Consider the following 19,683-nt stretch of genomic DNA (forward strand, 5'->3'; position numbering starts at 1 on the left):
TAATTTGCTGTAAGATGTCAGCTGGAGAATAAAAACGGTGGAGTTACTCTGTTATTTGTTTTAGGCAGAGGGAGGCAAGGAAAAGCATGTTTTAATTTAATTGATACTCTTTCTCTTTATTGTGAAATGGAGAGATGAATTTCAGGTATCCCTTATCATACCATTAATTGTTTTCCTCTGTCTTTCTCATTCATATTAAAACAAATACCTAACAGTGTTTTCAATGCAACTATACCACTGACTTGTGTAACAACCAAATAATGCCATCTGTCTTATTTTTTTTTTATTCCATATTTAAACATCTTTTTTTTTTTCCCCCCCCCGCCCCTCCTGTTTTGGTCTTTGTAGAGTGAGAGGAAATCTTCACTGAACCCATTGCAATAGTTTACCTGAGGTGGAAGTAGCTAATTTAGGATTTTGTAAGATGCGTAGGTTGGTTAAATGTTTCTGACAAAGCATTTCAGGTTTTTGTCAGTGTTAGCTTCTATTTGCCACATTTCTCTGTATTCATTCCCTGATGTTCCTGAGTTCTGTCTCTTGGGCCCCTGATAGTGCTATCCCTAACCTAAATTCTGTAGCTAGCACCGAATTTAAAGTGGAAGAGTGAGGATTTTGTTGACCTTCTTTGTAATTTGTCAAAAACACTGGAAGTTCACTGTGAAGCTCAGTGGTCATATGGCCACAACTCACCATTGGTATGGTCTGGTCTGGGATGCTCAAGAGTTGGTTGGAACCTCTGAATCCAGACTCCTGGCTTGTAGTTCCTGTAACTGTATTTGGACAATTGACTTTGAGATGTTTTTAAGCATTGTTGTTGGCTTAAAAGCTACAAATGTGTTTGTTTTTTTTTTTATTCCTCTCTGCCTAGTGGTCTAAATTAATAATGCCTGTTTAATTATAAAACAATCTGATGAGATTTAAAGGCATCTTTAAGTAAGAAAGTCACATCATTTTACAGTAGATGTGTAAAGTATGGAAACCACCTCTTGAAGAACTTCCTCACTATCTTCTGTGGTAGTAGTATTGTCCAAATAAACACACACCACTTGTAAACTTACCAGAATGTGCTAACCCAGCTCTACTGGTGTGAATACATTAGCCCACTGACATATGGTGTGTAATTTGATTTCTAGTAGTTCTGAAAGATTTACAGGCTGATTTATGCTTCTTGCTTTGCATGTATTTTCTGTATTCTCTTATGATCAGGGAGTGTGTCCTTTATAGGTTCCATTTGACTTCATGTATGTTGTGTCCAACTTCTGGTCACTGCTGAATCTTAATTTCTATTTATTTTGAGAAAATGGATTTTTTTTTAAACTTTTGCCTAAGAATATAGGTACATTTTGTTATCCAAAACGAAATGTTTCCGACAGTCTACCTTCTACTTCAACCCTTGCTATTCTTTCAGGTTTCTACAATTATTATCTAACTGTGGTTCTGTCCTTTAGAGGTTTGTGTGTGCATGTAAGTAATTTAAGTTCTTTTCTGCTGCTTGGAGTATGGTGAAAAGTTTATGGTTACTGGAGCCATAGTCTAAGGAACAGACAGAGGGAACATTCTTGTTCTTCAAGTTCTTCAATTCACACAATATTAAATTATTTTACAAGTAGCTGCAACCTTGGCAGCAGTGGAGGAGAAAAACATCAGGAAAAACACAAAGCAGCAAAACCCATGAAAAACTGGAGGTGATCAAAGTGAGGGAAAGAGAAAATCATGAGCCACACTCTGTTGGACCAGATGTCCATGTGAGGCCTTAGCTTGTCCTCAGACCTGGCCAGTAGCGAGTGAGTGTCTCTGGTGTCTTAATCTATCTCATATTTGATTTTGCTTTTCCAAGGACGTAAATCACCAGCTACTGTTGAGTTCCTGAGCCTGTTTTGGACTCAGCTGATGTTCTTTATTTCTTCATCTGCAGAAATCTCCTAAAATGTATTTATTATTGTGCAACTGATTAAACCTTTTTCCTTGAACTGTGGGAACGTAAAGAATATGAAGTGTTAATTTAAAGAATTTTATGGACAAGCTTTTGAGTTGGTTTTTCATAGAGACTGCCTATAACATTGCAGGATAAAATTTCTGTCAGAGTTTCTTTTTTTCATTTGTTTCCTGATATGTCCAAGCTTTTCTCATCAACAATTCTTATTCTCTTTATGCTTTCAGATCTTGGAGAGTTATCATATGCCTCCCTTCCTCTTTGTCATACAGACAAATAGTGCACATTAATTCTTTGATTTAATCCTTCTTAATAAGCCTGTTCCTCCGGGGATTAATTATTTTAGTTTCTGTACTCTATCTTGCACTTTGTTGACATCTTGTACTGGGAGCCTACAACGGAGTGTAGGATAAAATTGAAAGCTCATCTCTCATTAGTTTTTCGTGCTCCCATTTGGATAACGGCTTTCCAGGTTCATTTCTCTGAAGCAGAGTAAGAGACAGAAGGTTAAAATAAATCTGTCCATAGGATGTAGAGAGAAAAACAAGCCCCAGCCGTAGCAACCTTTTGTTACTTTTGTTTTCCCGCACCCTTACGAGCATCCAGTCAGAGTAAAACTTGCATTTGGCAGAGAAGGACCCTGTCTGATTTCCCAGCCATGAATTCCTGGACCTGTGGCTGGATTTGGGTTATGAACAGTGTGAAGAGAGTGTGAGATGCTCTCTCCCAAGGGGGAATTTTTACCTGCTGGGGATCTTGGGAATGTTGGAGGCTGCAGACCAGGGACACCAGGTTCTGCCAAGGTGCACGTCTCACTAGGGTGGTGATTTTGGGGTGAGCTTCCTGAGCCTACTCGCTGTGTGGGCTCTGGGGCTGCTGTGTCAGAAGGGCTGGTGTGGCACTGGGAGGAAGAGGAGATGGGAATGACCCAGGCCAGAGTTGGCTCCTGCTCTCCTCCAGCTTATGCAGTCCATGCACTCCTCTGGAACGTGCATTGCTGCAGAACATCTTCCTAAGGGAAGAGCTGGGGTTACTCAGATGAATTCAATATATTAATTTTTTTTTTTTTAATATAGTAAACCTTAGTTTGTGGTCTGGATCTTTTTTATCCTGCTTACCATAGCAAAGACTCAGACTCCATTTCCTAACCATTAATGGATCTGATCCAGCCCTGCTGAATTCAGGATGAAGACAATTTCTGGGAGGCTGCAGCTATGCTTTGGTGAAAATCTTTGGCCTATCTTATATAGGACATCAGACTAAACTCCTTTAATATTTATGAATCCATTTATAAATTCTGGCCTTGAGATTTATGATTGTGACACCCGTTGACTTCAGTGGGTGGTGATTTGAGCCTTAAGCAAATACATTTTTGAAAAGAAACTTGTGTAGCAACTGTCCCATTTCGTGAAGGTTTGAGCTGAAGAGCTTTCCAGTCAGGCCTGTTTTGTTTTCTTGCAGAACGTCAATTAATTTTTATTGCTGAGGGTAGGACTCAACTATGTGTTTTGTCAAAGTGTCCTCAGAAATGCTTTATTTCAAATGGTTCCCTGTGATAAAATTGGGAAAGTTAATCTTTTTGGATCTTGCTGTTAGCGAATTCATGGACTTGATATTCATGCTTTTCCTCCCTGAAAGATTAAAACTGAGAAACTGTTGCAGGGCACTGCAATTACTATTCCCTGCTTGCAACAACAGCAATCAAGTTTACAATCCCCTGAGTCGGCAAGATCTGCTGCATTTATCATTTTCATTCTTAACAGCTATTTAATAACTCACCTCTTCCCCACTTGGAATTGCACGTACCCCTGGACATCAAACCTAGAGACTTTCCAAAATGTTCTTGCTTAAGCATTATTTTAGGTAAAAGAACTGGTTGTTTGTGTTAAAAAAGCTACAGAATTGTAACAGGTCTTGCAACTGAGCTCATTGCAGACGAGGTTCCTGCTGGTCTTGGGAGAGGTATCCCAAAAGTGGAAGCCACCCTGGCAGAGGTGCAGTGCTGTTTCCAGTTCTGAATTTGCCTGCTCAGAAGCCTCTGTAACACTTCTGCAGGCTGTACTCTGCAAGAGGAATCTCTGTGGCAAATACAGGAGGTCTTGGTTTTTTGTGTTACCTAAACCTTTTGAAAATGAGATTTACCTCTTGTGATCCGCAAGGGTTTGTAGGCGAGTGGCTGCCAGGACAGGGTGGGTTGTGGGGTCAGGGGCAGGAGATTTGCTGGAGGGAAGTGGTGCTCGGGGTCGTGGCCTCAGCCTGCTGGTGCTGCTGGCCCGGGGCAGGTGCTGAGTGGCAGAGGTGAGAATGTGGTAATTTTCTTGTAAAGACAGAGAAGTTGGAAGCAATGTCTTTAGCATTGCTCACTGGTGAAGGCCAGGTATCGTGACCAGGACCTTTGTTTGGAAATCTGCTGGCGCTGCTTTGTGAAATTGCTTTGTGTCTGTTTCCTTGATGTCTCATTCTCACTGAACCACAGTCTGTCTCACTATTGTGTCCCTTAAAAACCACAGAAAACCCTTTATTCTAAAATAAGTTATACCATACAACTGCAAGATTTGGGTGCAGATCCTCGTCTTCTATAACTAATGCAGCTCTCATAACTTCAGTTATATGGGCTCAGATTTGTCCCCCTGCTGTTATCAATCACACCTGCAATTGTGTACTCACTAAGCTGGGCTCCAGGGACAAAATTTTATTTTTGGTAGCAGTAGAAGCGTGTAGATGCACGAATGGATGGATACCCATCCTCCCTTGAGCAACAAGGACTGCAGAAAGCAGCCTGTGGAACAACTCCTGTACGGTGCTGTTCATTAGTACATCTCAAAGTGCAGTAAAAATGTGACCTTATCCCCATTCTGCAGAGAATAAAGGGGGCCCTGAAGCTCCTATAGGGATACCCAGCAGGTTCTGTGTCTCTGTTAGTCTGGCTCTGGAATTCCTGTGTGTATCCATAATTATTTGCCCCCCTAATTTTTTGAGGACATGCAAAAATAAAGCAACTTAATTGCAAACCAACTTGAAAAAAAGCTGAAAAATACTAAGAGTAATAAAAATATATATATATGCTCAGTTGAAAACTTCCTCCTCCAGCCTGAATAGGTAGGTGTAGCTTTAGGGCAGCAGCAGCAGCCAGCAAAGTAAGTGCCAGTTTGCTCCAAATATTTGCTACAATTCCTGCAGTCCCTCATTTCACTGTGAAGGAAGATGAATTTGCAGCACTGCACAATTCTTCCTCTGCAATGCTTCAGTAGTTCAAGGGATGTTCTCAAAGAATCAAGTGCAAATGTGACATAGGAAGGGTTTCTGGTTTTGTTTGGTTTTGTTTTTATTACTTTTTATTATTATCTACGTGAATTAAGCTAAATGGAAATAAAATGCCCAACACATCTGTTCCTGAATCAATGTACTGTGTGGTTGGGAATGAAGACATTGCAGAAGGGAAAACACTGAGGGATCCCATCTGGGCAGGGATGAGTTTGGAAGGTCTGTGCAATGTCCCTCACTCTGCCTCATTTCCCAGGTGATTTTGCTCCTGGTGCATCAGGTCCAATCTAATGGAACTGAACAAACAGCATTTCCTTTCTTCAGGGTTGGAAGGACAGGTCTGTCATTGTTTGAAAAAGCATGTTCCTGTGGTTCTCAGGCCTAGAGAAGGATCATGAAAGTAACACTTGGAATTTGCTTTCTGATTCTCTGCTCTACTACTGCCAGTATGGCCAAATGTCTAACAGTTGTGTATTTAGGGTACAAGAATGTTGATATAAACATAGAATTAATTAAACTTTGTTCAATATGTTGTCCTGCAAATATAAATATTTTCATTTTCAACTCATCTACAGATTATTTTTGACAACTGTAAGGTTAAATGCAGATCTCTCCCAGCTTCTCTGTGAATTGATTGTTGGGAGGATCCCATATTGCAAATTCCCTTCTGGAGTCTTCGCTGTCATCACAGGGAGTGCAGGCTCATAACCCAGGCACTGAGGTTAAATATCAGATATTTTGTAGCTCCCTTTGGTTTCAAGAAAATAATCTGCAATTCAAGACTGTATTCGGGATTTGTTCATACACAGGTATGTCACTTGTCTAGTTACCTTTTTAAGACTCAAATACTCAAAAACCCAAAGAGCTCTTTATTTACAGAAATGCTGTTTCTAAGAGTTTCTGAAACACTCTGGTTTTGTAGGTTACTGATTTAATTAACTAAGCAGACATGTGGATTTTTTTATATTAATTTCATGTTTGTTCACATTTAATTTTATCTTCCTATCTGTATCACGTGCTTGCAGATTGGGAAGTAGATCTGCCCTTACGTGGCAGTGGGAGAAACTTCGTAAAGCTGTACTAATGAGGAAGAAAATGAGCATTAATTAAACTTGTGGTTACAGGATGGGCCGAGGCTCTGGAGTCCTGAAGCAGCAGTTAGATGGGTTGCTTCATTACAGCCCAGAACAGGGAGCTGTGATGTGAATGGGAATGAGGAGACAATTAAGTCACTCACCAAGTGCAGAGCCAGAGAGACATTTAATTATCCACAGGAGCAAACGCTCTAAAACCTGGAGTTTTCTGTAGATCTAAATATGCCAGGCGGTTTTTCTGTCAAATTAGACTTCTAAAGAACGTCTTTAGAAAGGCAAGAAGGGTTGGGGGTGTTGAGGAGATGGGAGAAGAAACCTGCTTTTCAGCTGAGCTCTAAGGTATGATGGCAAAGCACTGGCAGGTCTCCTGGGCTGGAGAGGAGATCTCCATCGTGGTGGACAGGATTAGGGTAATTAATTTAGGCAGAAAGCCCATGTGGCTGCTGGCACTGCCAGCAAATATGCATCCCGTGGTCCTTGAAAATCTTGGAAGGAGGTCTTCAGGGATGCATGGAAGCCCTATTAGCCCCAAAAGAGATTAGTGGAACCCTAAACCCCAACCCTGTGTGTTGCAATGGACTAATTTGTGGCTTATCAATGTAATTCGTGTCATGATTAGACAGGACAGTCACTCTCTGCCTTCCTTGTGAGTTTTTTCCTGTGTGGCTTTCACTTCTAAATAACCGCCTTGGTAACCTTAGCAGAGGTTTTGATTCTCTGAACTGCCATTTCCTTTTGATTAAGTGTCTTCTGCTCTAGTCTTTAATGCATATTAATGAGTGCCAAGCAGTGCTTGACTTGAGTAATTTGCAGCTGGGATCTGAAAGGCCTGGGGATGTCTCGCTTTGGGAAACAGTGGGATATTATAGGCTCGTTGCTACAGTTTGGTGCATTCCAAAGGCAAACACTTTTTCCACTAATTTATATTTTCATTAGTCACAGGACATAGTCTCTCCTGCCATCATTATTTAGCAATATTCCCACATTCAGTTTGGTTTCAAGTTAAAAGTCCCAGAAGAGGAGAGGAAGAGGTTATGCTAATCTAAGGAAGAGGAAGAGTTATGCTAATCCATAACTCCTGGAGGTACAGCATTCCTGGGATGGGTGGCAAGAAATTTAGGATAGAAAAACACTGCTGGCAGCAGGTACTTTTAAGCTCTTAAAGTTCATGAAAGCAACTACTGTGATTCCATTCTGAACTTTTTGGGAAACCAGTAATGGAAAGCCTTAATTCTGCTTTAAAAATCTCCTGGAGTAAATGTCCAGATGATGATGGTCCAAGAATTTTCTGAAGCCCTTCTAGTCGAAGGGAAGGCAGAGGTGTGCTCAAACAATACAGCATTTCTGCTTCAGTCACCCAGAGACTCTCCAGGAAATTGCAGCAACTTTAATGTTGTCATCACAAACTTGGTGGTTGTCTGACAGTTGTCTTGGCATGACAGGCTGTGGCACAAGGGTGATGACACCTGTGGATAAGAACAGGACTGATGGAAGGTGAAGGAATGTGAACAAACCCCTGCTGCCTTTGTGTTGCTTGCTGGGCTGTGCACAGCACTGGTGTTCAGTTGGTGACTAAAAGCAATCCCCCCTTCCATGGTGGCTTTTTGAGGTTGTTCTGAGTAGTATCAGAAAAAAATGCAACAGGCAATTCATCTTGAGTGTTTCATGTTCAAAGCACTTGCCAAAAAAATAATTACAAATCAGCCCTTGTAATTATCCTGCAAGACTGTTGTTATGCTGCCTCACAGGTGGAGAAGTGGAAGTAAAGAGGTTAAATGTCTTGCTCAAAGCAGCAAGGAAATGTGTGGTGGAGACTTTCAGGAGCCCCACGTATTTCTTAGTGAATCATTTATAACTGTGGTTATATTATTAGGCAGATAGCTTGAACTGTGGATTGCTGTAGGAATTCTGCCTTGCCATCTAAATGAATTTTCTTCTTAAAGTCTTGAAAAAGCCATTTTTTCTGAAATTATTTCACGGCAATACGTTGGCTATATCAAAGACTGTGTAGGACATGCAATACATAAAAATATGTAATTCTTGAAAAGTTCAAACACACGTTCTTTCCTAATAATTTCAACCAAAAATAATTGATATTTTTCTCAGATGTCACCTTCATCTTCTCAGGAGGCAGAATTCGCTCTGACCAGCTGTTTTCATTTCCAAAAGGCCACCATGCCCTGGAAGCTAAAGTTCACCTATAACAGTTGTTCTTCTATCTAATCAGTTCAACTACTGAGTGCAGAAGTTGCTTATCTGTTAATATTCTTAGAAGATCTAAATTCCTCCAAACTCCCATCCATGTACAGCAGCATTTTCCCCACTATCTTGAATTATGGTCTGCATTCCAAACTGAGCTCTGGCATTAGATGTTTAGTTAATACTTGGTCTAATGAACCCAGAACTACATAGGAACATGCACACAACCATGTTTGGGTGGTTTTCTTTTTGTTTGTTTGTTTTGTTTTTTTTTTAAACTATTTTTTTTATTTTTAACTTGCAAAAAACAAAATCACTTTTTTTTTTCATGACAGTCAAACCCTCAGTGTATTTCTCCTGGGCATATGTATGTTGTTTGCACCATACCCTGTGCAGCTGAGCTTGCAAATGGTTGTTCCTTCTTGATCTTTACTTGTGCATTTATAAAAAGATTTCAGGATTTCTGGATATAATAATTAATATCCAGAAGAAGTGTGTGTGTAATGCAATTGGAATACACATTAAAAGGAGAGTAACATCACCTCTAAATTTTTCATGTATTCTACTTTACAGTAAAAGATCAGTTTCTGTCTCTCTGGGTTCAGTACTTATTTTCTTGATTGTCTTGGCTTCCTTGAGCTACTGAGCCTGTCTCACCTTTTCCGTGTCTGATGTAGAATCTAAATTAGATAAGAAGAAACAGGACATGATTTCAAATTCACTTTCCTCTGTACAGGCAGGATGGCATCAGCTGAAATTGCTTAGATAAAATTTTGCTTCTTTAATCCTTCCTCTTCAATCTGTTTTTCTATACATTATACATATGAATTCTGGGACTGGAAATCTTGCCTAATGTAAGTTAAGACATGACAAATGAACCTGACATTTTTCCAAGGAGGGAACTAGTGAACATACTGTATTTATAGCAGTAGGAACGTAGTTTGCTGCTTGTAGAAGAAAAATATGTGGTGTATGAGAACTTCAGTGGGGGATATGGTAAGAGTGTTTAGATGATGCTTGTTTCAAGTGAGGATTCTGGGTTCAAAGGAGCCAAAGCTGGTTCTCCTGAAGCTTGAGAGAGGCATTCAGCAACAGGGGATTTAGGGTCCCAGAAGCTCAGATAGCAAGGTGAAGTGTGCCACAGTGTTGAGATGTTCTCCTGTGTCCAGCTTGGAACTCCAGTGACTCCAGGATCACCAGTGGTCATGATGCAGGAACTTCTGAAAGTTGGATCTGGAGCTTCTCTCAACAATCATCTGAACAATTTCATTCATGTTAATAGAGAGATTTTCTGTCTACAAGCTGAGAGTTCATTAGTTTGAGTTCTCAAACACAGATGTTTAAATATATGCAGAAAAATTGATTCAAGCCAAGCATCTCTGTGAGCAGCTCCTGGCTGCTGTGACCTTCTGCAGTAGGGCAGGACTGCAAGAGGAGACAAACCCAAGTCATCCAGGTGCCCAAGTTATTTCACCTGCGTAAAGATGATGAAAAGTCTTCTTAAAGTTTTCGGTCTTTATGAGGGTTTCTCCTGAACACAGTGAAAGTTGCTTGGATGATATGCCTCAGAGCTGCTCTGTACAAGTGCAAGTTTCTTCTTTTGTACCAGGGTATCTGGTCCAGTCTGAATAAGATTTATTTTTGAGCAATGCACTACTGACACTTTTTTTTAAAACTAGTTGTGGCTAATTCTTGAAAGATTATTTTGTTAGCTGAACCCTTTGTGTCAAGGGGGAAATAATCACAAAGCTTAGCTGCTTGCAAGTAAGATGTAGTATTTTTCCATCCTGCTCCTGAACAGAAAGGCTGACTTTACATTTTTTTTGACTTGAACTGCACATCAGGACCAGCTTATGGCATGAGCTGATCCTTTATTTAGCAGAAATAGTAAACACTGGGGCTGTCTGGGCTTGATGGATAGCTAAGGTCATCATAACTTTCATTGTAGCTGTTTTTTAATGGAGAGGGTATTTCCTAGACGGATTCTTAGACCTATACTTCTCTCACGTGGCTCAAGGAGAAGTCCTTTAGGCTCAGGGTTGTACCTTTTGTCCTTTCTTGTCGAACTGGGGAAGTGATGCCTCGTTTTGCCCTAATAAAGCATTCACCTGGTTTCCTTTCTGCATCCTAATTGCTCTCCAGGGAGCACTAAGGTGTGCTTAAGCATATTGTAGCTGTTTACTCCCAACCTTTGCTGTATGTGCAGTAATGCAAAGTGTTCCATCTCTGCCCTGTCCCTGCAGGCCGGCATGATCCGCACGGACAAGGATGAGTTCTTCATCGAACCTCTGGAGAAGGGGGCCCGGGAGGAGGAGGAGGGAGGAGGCAGAACACACGTGGTCTATCGCAGAGCAGCTGCCAAGAAGCAGCTTCCTGTTGAGAACGTGGATACCCTGTATAAAGGTAAGACAGGTTGATGTATAAAGTGCAGCTGAAGGCACGTGGCCAACTTGATCTGCTACCTCTGGCTTTCGTATCCTTGAAAATGGAAATGCGTTCTCCCTCCGAGGATGAAAAACTACGGAAGGAGTTGAGCAATTTACCTGGGGTCAGCAAACGTTGCAGCAGCCAAAACCATCTCCAGAATCTCTCTTTGCTTTAAAGAGTTCCCTTGGCTCCAGAGACAGCCAACATCAAGTTTTGTGTCCCACCGAGTCCCTGGGTCAGAGCAGAGGAGGGGGTTGGTGGATGACACAGCAGAGCAGAGGTGCCTGTGCTGGGGGCAGGTGGCACTGCTGGCTTGGCAGAGGCTGTGTTGGAAGGCTGCAGCAGGGACACCAAGGCTGACGTGGTACATGGGCTTCTGAGTGTCTTTGCTGGGCTGGATTAGTCCCAACAGGGAAGTAAAGCTATCTCCAGTATGAACACAAACTCTCTTGATTTATTTATGAGCTACCAAGTGTGGAATTTAACGTATTAAGTATGTGATAGACAGTGATGGAATAGCAGGAATTAAACATAAACACCAATTCTATGTAGTGTTTTCTATTTGTCTGATAACTGTTTGGATATTGCACCTTTTTTTTTCTAAATAAATAAGGGATGCAAATCTGGTAAGTAGATGTTTTGACAGCTGATGTTAACACTGAAAGTAACTGGGTCATTTGAGTGGAAACAACAAAATAGCTACATTTTTGTTCCAAATGTGTGTACCAAACTGCTGAGTTATTTGTCACTCATACCCTAGTATTATCTTATTTCAGTATAATGGGTTTTCAAGTATAGGAAGGAAGGAACAGAGAGCCACAGAGGTGAGGCACTGAAATTAGGGTCATGTGAACAGTATAAATTTCTCAGTGTTCAAATTGGAACAGGGATTAAAAAGAAAGCAAGCAATAGCATTCAACCAACCTTTTTTTCCCACCTTGAAATGACCCATGCATTTTTTGGCTGACACAGTGCTGTGGGCAGGCTCTTCTGGTTGCCTTTGTGCTCACTGTGGAGCAGAGCTGGGAAATGCAGGAGTCTGAGAGCCACAATCCCAGAAGGACTGGATGGCAGATAGGATGGAAGTTGCTCTATTAGTAGAAGTTTATAAAAATATTTCATGTTGGAAAATATCAGCCACTCGCTGCATTTCCTCCTAAACAAAAGAGAGTTGATTTCGTTCACACCTTATGGCAGTATTTTTGTTTTTGGATGGTAAATATTCCTCAGGAGTAGGAGTCTGGTACACAGCAAAGTGTAAACTGTAGATCAGCTCCAGTTATTGGCATGCAGTACCTGCGAGAGGAGGCTCTGACAGCAGTGTCTGAAAACGCCCCTCTGAAGTGCTGTGGGACTGCCCGCCGTGCCCGGCAGCCAAGCCACACACTGTGTCTGATGCCACCAGACTTCCGTGTCTGTCACCTCCCCTGCGCAAGGGCTGGAGTTTTGCAGGCTCTGGTACAAAGGCACAAAGTAATCAGAGCCATCAGCCAGCACTGGGGGCATGAACAGCGAGGCTGAACTCATGCAGGCCGGGCTGTGACATAGCAGTGACCTCGTCTGGATCAACACATGTTGGTGATAGGTAGGAATAGTTGTGATAGTTCACATTTTGAAGTAAAGAAATACTTAGTAATTTAAAGTAATCTTCCCTTCCACCCCACCATCTTTTGATTGTAAAGTTAATTACAGATTAGTTTTCGTTTTGGAAAAAACCTACTGCAGTGCAAAGGGGACTTTTTGCCATGAAATTGTCTTTGCCTTTAACAAAGAAAGCGAACAGACACTCCAAAATGGTCTGTTCTTTACTTTTTATTAAACCTGGCTTCCCACCTCTGACTTGCTCTAGGCAACAGGCATGGAAAGGACGTGCTCCCAGAAACTGTAATTTCATTTCCCAGTTTGTCTCTTTACAGAATGCATCGAGTTTTGGTTTAACAAACGTAACAAACATTTAGTGACTGGGTGTTGAGAAGGGCGCTGCTCTGCGTGTTTCCATGGTGCTCCAAACTGATCGATGGGCTGATTTAGGAAATACTTAGTAGGGCACTTTCAGCATGCTGGATCTATTAAAAAAAAATAAAAGAGGTTAACCAAGAGCACTCCCCCTCTTCCAACATCCCTGGAGACAACTGCATTGTTGCCAAATCCCATAAATTTACATGTGATGAATTGTAACACTTGGACTATTTTTAAAGGTCCAGCCTCCAGGAATCTTATGAATATGTGATGACTTTTTTTTTTTCCCTAGGTAAGCTTCTGGTTCTTTTAACTGTTGGAAAAAAATCTTTAGTTTCTGGCTGTGTAAATATTTTAAGGTAATGAGCAACACAAAGTTTATGTATTCCATCGTTTTTAAGACAGCATCGTTCAAAGTCCCATGATATGTTAATTTAATCCCATGATTTGGGAGGGGATTGTGAGTCATGATTTTTGAATGTTTCACTTTGGATAGATAGATACAAATTCCTTATAAATATTCCTGTCTCTGGCACTCTTCTCACAAGAAATAGGACAAGATGTTCTCTCCCCAGTGAAACGGGAGGGGAAGGAATGGAAAGCTCCATGAACTTGGAGTTGGGTGGGTCAGTTGTCATTCCAAGGGCTTGGGTCTGCAGTGGGCAGTGGCCATGCTGGACCTCACACAATACAAGGCTTTGGGATTTACTGCTAAATGCAGTTTTTTTGTAGAGTAGTTTGTTGAAGAACTTGCTACCCAACTCAACATGGATCTTCCCCAGCTACCCAGGCAGAGAGCTCCAACGTGGAGCTGCAGGACAGCAGGAGAGAGGGCCCTGAAGCTGATGAGCAACTGAACTTCCCTAGAAGACAACCAGGACTAATGGAAGACCCATTGATTGGTTGTGAGTGTAGATTCCCAAAAATAAAAATTAAAATTTCATTTTCCACACCACGGAAGTAAATTCTAGTTGTGTCAACAGATACAGTGGTGAGGTGAACCTGACAGAGCAGGGTTGCAGGGTTTCTCTGGCATTTTCCATATACTGCTATCTATATTTTATATTACAGTAAAAGAAATTGAGATAATATTCCATCTGTTTAAAAGACAAACAAACAAACAAACCCCACGACCTCCCAGGCCCTGGAGGGATCAAGGCATGCATCTAGTTTTGTGAAGGCTCTGCTGACGTGCTGGGTTTTGGGAAGTGGAATGTCCTGGGAAGGATCTGCCATTGAAAGGAGGGGCAGAGCTCTGCTCTGATTTCAGGCTGGGCCAGGTTTTCCTTCTGCATGCACATGAAATGCTATCAGAATATTGGGGAAACGTAAATAGTTGTTTTGACAGCCTGAATAATTTGTTTTGACTGGTGTGGGATTATCTGGTGTTGGTGAGAATGACAGAGTGTGGGGTGTAATGTTTCTGCCTCCTCTTCCCCTCTCAAACAACACCATTTGTCAATGTACTGGAGAAATGTAAGCATCACGTTTTAGGCAAGTAATAATCTTCAGCAGAGTAGTACTGTGCAAGTCAGTGTGAGGTCATTACAAATCAGGCTAATTGTTTCAGAAAGAGAGATATTTTCATGTAGTGGTTGATATATTGCAGGTATGGTGAGAATAAATCCTATTTTTTCTGGTGACTGCTCTTACTGCTTGCATGCATATAATAATTTATCTTCCTCTAGATAAAAATAAGCAGCATGTTGAAAATATTTTAATATTTCCAGTTGAATTCCTTCTCACAAACATGAAAAATGTGACTCGATAGCAGTAAAACTAGCTACATGATAGAATTGGAATTTAATAGATGAGCTAGAGTAGGTGTTTTTTTCTTAAATATTCTTTGAATGTTAAGTGAAGAGATAGTAAGTATTTAATTGATGGTTATGATGAGGTCTGGAAAACCAGCTTGATTTTTTTTTTGTCTCTAAAGACAATCTGATTATCAGGCTTGTAAACTTTAATATCACATTTCCCCAGCTAAATTACTGTGTCTGTTATGTTGATCAGCTGAGAGGAAATGATTATACTAAAACTTCTTTAAGGCTGGCCTTTTCTCTCAAAAACATTGCTTAAATATGGTGCTCTGAGTTTTATTGTATTGTTTGATTGATGAGAAACAGAAACTCAGCTTTAGTGACAGTTTTATTTACTGTGCAGATGAAAGATGGCCTTAGCCAAGAACAGTTTATTACTGAGGAAGACAGCAAGGTAACTCCCCAAATGTGCTTAAACCAGGAAGTTGTTGTTTCTGCAAGTGCCAATTAAATCCCTTGGAATGGCCAAACCCAATCTGACACAAGTCCTGTCATGAACAGGCTGTGGGCTGACAGGGTGGACAGACAGACTCACAGCCCCTGCTGGAGACGTGTGACCTCCTCCCATGGCAATGCTTGGGGTTGCTGGTGGTCAGACCTGCAGAGGGGCAGTGGCTTGGTGCTGAATGATGTGATCATTTTATGTGACCCTGTGATGTATCTGTCAGGGCAAACCCCATCATTTTACATTTTTTTTTTTTTTTTTAAATTCTATCACTGTTTCCTTTTTTGATGTTGGGGGTGCTAACATCCCCCTGGCCATAAGCACATACCAGTCAGGCAAAAGGACAGAAATAAACTGCTGCTTCTACTCAGCAGTGGTGGCCAACTCCTTTCTGACAGACACCCAAACCTCACTGGAGCAGAGCTGGTCCTCAGTCCTGTCCCTGGCATCTCCTGCCCCTCCACGATGCAAAAGGGCAAAAGTCCCTCCTTCTCATCCTAATGGGATATTCAGGAGTCCTGAGTGCTTGGGGCCAGTTCAGCAGGACAGAAATCCACTCAAATTTAAGCTGAAACAACCCAACCCTCTAAATTTTTCTGAAAGGATGAAAGTTAAAAATACGATAAAGTTGTAACAACTCAGTTGCCAGAGCTTTGCAGGTTTTGGAGATGACATTTCAGAGGAAGACTCCTCCATCATAGTCCATCAAACTGTCAATGCCATTGATTTACTAATGTATTTAAATTACTTTTTAGAAACCAACGTGCATCTGGTGTATATTTTTCTGGGTTGCCTGAAACGACACTCAGTTTGGCTGCTGCCTGGCTGGTTGCCATTCTAATTTACAGAAACTTTCCTGGTTACCTTTGCAGGGGAACAGTTCCTTCAGGAAACTGAAGTTTCTCCAAATCCAATCAATATTTCCTCTCAGTCTGCACTCTTGCTGATTAATTACTGTTCTCTTATTTTGCAGTCAGTAAGACTCTGATGACAATATTTTTTGTCTCCTTCCTACATCATCTGTGCATGATAAATACATCTGTCTTTCTCTCCTGTCTTGGGTTTTCTGTGAATTGCACATTGCAGATTCATTTTCTGGGGATTTTCTGGGAAGAGGAAGGCTGAGAATTCAGTTGCAAATCAGCTTTTAATAAGAAGCAAGGGCATGCACTCATGAGAAAAGAAGTCTCCAGGGAGTGGTGTTAGACCATGGGATGTCCCCCTTCCCAACCATCTTCACCACAGCTGATGGAGCAGTTCTTTTCTAGCACAGGCAAATAAGATCCTTACAGCATTTTCAGTAAGAAACTTTAGGATGAATCTAAAGGTTTCTACTTCTATAGTGGTGCAATAAATCATCTGGGATGATTAGGTGGAGACTAATGAACAATGCTCTAACTTGTGCTTGATGGGAAAAGCAAGGAATAACCTCTTTTTCTCCAGAGCTGATGGAGTTTTCTGCCATGGACCTCCTTGGTGGGTGGCCTTATCTGGGCCACAGAGTAGTGTCAGGTGAAAACCCTTCTAGTGCTTCTGGGGCAGTTTTCTTTAGCCTGGAAATAAAATTACCATGAAAATATATAATTTTTTTTTTTAATTTAATACTGGTAACGTAGCTAAATTTTTTCAAAGGGGAAGTGCTCATGTAACTACAGATGTGTGGTGATGCATATGCATGTTGGGACCACAGTAAAGGTGTGTGGGCTACTTGTACAGTGGGGCTGTTTAGAATTTCAGAGTGCTTCGGGAAGGGTGTTTCATCTTCATTTTTCTTTTAATTAAACATCTCCTGTTTCCAGAGGCACTAATTTTCTTCCAGAATGATTGAACATCCGTTAAGTGCTTTCTCATTGTTATTTCTTCACGATATCAAATCTGTAGTTGCCGCAGCACAGTTTTGTTTCGTGAGGATCGTAAATCCTCTTGTGCAGAGGTGAAAGTTGGTGGGGTGTCACGGAGCTGGAGTGGAGAACCGCCACGTGGGCCAGCTCTGCTGCGGGTTGCTGGCACTGAACTGCCACCTCCCTATCCCACACACCCCATCAAGCTGTAATAAAATGTTCCTGGAATACAGGAACACAGTAATAGGATGTGGAGAAGCTCAGTTTCAGTTTCTGCATTTGTCCCTGCCTTTCTCATTAGGCACTTTGGGATCCACGTAGGCTCAAAGGAAACATTTCAGTGCAGGCTTAGCTTTGAGCAGGTACTTAAGTGGAATTGATTTCAGTGGGATTCAGATGTGCACCTTAGGCTAAATGTTTTTTATTCTGGATAGTTTCTGTTTTGGTTATGAGGCAAGTTACCACAGCAAGTTACTTCCATTCAGATATGCATCAGTTAAAGGTGAACAACTTAATTATTTGGGCTTATTTAAATATCACAGATTTGCATGTATTGTTAGCTAATGTAAAAATAAAATTAATTTAATTCTCAAGTGATGAGTTCATTTTAGTTTCTCTGCTAAATTCAAACTCTGTAAGGCTCTCCAAAGTGATGGCTTGTGAAGAGCTTACAGTTGGAGTTGAATATTATCAAATATTGGTAAATATAACAAAACTATTATAATAAAGGTGATGTTGATCTATAAAATAACAGTTTCCAGTTCTCCTGCAAATACTCCTGCAAAGTGTTTGTGAGAAGCTCGATGAAAGTATAGGGAAAGCACTCATTTTATTTTTCACATCCATCTATCAATTAATTCAGCACTGGGGGTGTGTGAAACTGAGGTTGATTAATCACTCAGTTCTGTTTACATTTAGTCAACACTTGTTTGCTTATAGATACATTTACAGAGACAAAAAATTTTCAACAGATTTAAATAACGGTTCACTTTAATTCTTCCTTCTAATACCCATTGATCTCACAACCCTTAATGAATTTAGCCTCTCAGCCTCCTGGGAGGAAAGAGAGAACAAAATATTTGCCTTTTGGACAGGAGTAACACAGACCTTGTTTTCACTGAAAGCTGATCCTGTTTCTTGCTGGTAATAGCCCAGTGTAAGAGCAGAGGTCACGGGAGCAGCAGTTGGTAAATCAGACCTGGCCCCCAGAGCCCCAGCTCGCCCACGTGAGGCTGTGCGGCCGCCCACAGGCGTGTGAGGAGGCTCTGCTTATGAAAATGTATGTGCACACCCACATGGTTTCTGCAGTTTCACATTTACTGGTGTGTTTCTCCGTGAAGTGTCATCCTGTTGGGGTTTGTTTATTTACAAGCTGTGTTCGTGTTGTCCAACCTGCTGGGAAAAACAGAGCGTGGCAAGGATCCAGTAGGTCCTGCCAGGCTCGAAGGGGGAGGAAACTTGTTCACAGAAAGACCTTAATATTCTGTCTTGACTAACTGGAAGTGTTCTGGAACCCATATCTCTGTTTGGGAAATGGATTCTGAAACTGAGAATTCAAAAATATGGGTAGCATGTAGTGTTTGCTGTTTTGTACCATGGGATTCAAACTCTGTGTTTAATAACAATACACAAAATAGCATCTGGTAGGCATCACTGAAATAAGCTCTGGTAGAAAATGCCGATAAACGTTTTCAGCTTAAAATGTTTTCTGACTAAAAGCGGCATAAATTTTGCCTGCTGTCCATGGTAATGATGATACAGTGGTTTGATCAGGCTGTAAGCTCCAGGCATCATCAAATGAAAGCAACGGGCAAGCCCAGAGCTGCAAGGGAGATGGATATCCTTCAAACATCTACATTTCTTGCAACAGAAGAGCCACATGTGAGGCCCCTGTGAAGAGGTCCAAAGACAAAAAATGTGTTCCATCTGGTTCTGACTGTTCTCAGCTGTGTGAAATGTGCTCCTTGTGGGCCAGCCAGGGAAGCAGCACTGTGTGCTGGTGTTGCAGAAGTGGCACTGGAAGGGTCTCTGCATTTGTGGTGCTGTGAGACCCAGCTGGAGAATGAGAAACAAAGTACTTGCTCTTTCTCTGCGCTCATTTAGATCACAGTTGCCATCATACACCAAACACACCCCTACAAGCACATGCTCTGTTGCCTGTGAGCTCAGTTCTGCTTTAAAGGAGAGTCAGTGCCTCAGAGCTGCTGCTGCACAGACAGTTGTCACCAAGCTCCTTCAAGCCACTGCCTCAGTTAAAGGGCTGTTTCTTTAGCTGGCTGTGTATATGGTAAGTTGTGCATCATATCATATATTTAATCACTTCATTACAGACTGTTCCCTTTAAAAGCTGCTCTTCCCAGTGACTTAAAATCTTCTCCCGGTGTAGCCAGGGCTGCTTGTCCTGCCTGCCTTCCCCTTTGCAATCCCAGGTCCTGTGTGGGTTGGTGAAACACAGCAGTGCTGGGGGAGCTTGGTAGGGCAGACACTGCTGCTCACCAGTACTGCTACTGGGTGAACTGGCAGAGGGAGAGGAAAGAGAGCACTTCTGCCTTTTGAAGACGAGAGGAGAGGAGGATGCAGCTCTTTGGGCTGGGTTCTGCCCCTGCTGTGTGCAGGGGCAGGGATGAGCAGGGAAGCTCATCCCTCTTTGATGCTTATGCTTTAGCAAGGCATGTGTTCTGCTCTGTGGGAGGCTGGGTAG

At 41.6% G+C, this 19,683-nt stretch overlaps 1 protein-coding gene across 2 annotated transcripts in view; it reads left to right on the forward strand.

Moving 5' to 3' along the window:
* Nucleotides 1-19,683, forward strand: part of ADAMTS2 (ADAM metallopeptidase with thrombospondin type 1 motif 2) — a 170,852-nt gene that overhangs the window by 51,443 nt on the left and 99,726 nt on the right. For both annotated transcript variants that reach the window (XM_050312068.1, XM_050312067.1), the window contains exon 3: nucleotides 10,734-10,893. In XM_050312068.1, coding sequence (XP_050168025.1) covers nucleotides 10,734-10,893 — 160 coding nt within the window. The remainder of the gene's footprint in view (nucleotides 1-10,733; nucleotides 10,894-19,683) is intronic.

The sequence above is a fragment of the Myiozetetes cayanensis genome, unplaced genomic scaffold, assembly GCF_022539395.1.
Source record: "Myiozetetes cayanensis isolate MyiCay16 unplaced genomic scaffold, myiCay2020 scf17, whole genome shotgun sequence".
NCBI lineage: Eukaryota > Metazoa > Chordata > Aves > Passeriformes > Tyrannidae > Myiozetetes > Myiozetetes cayanensis.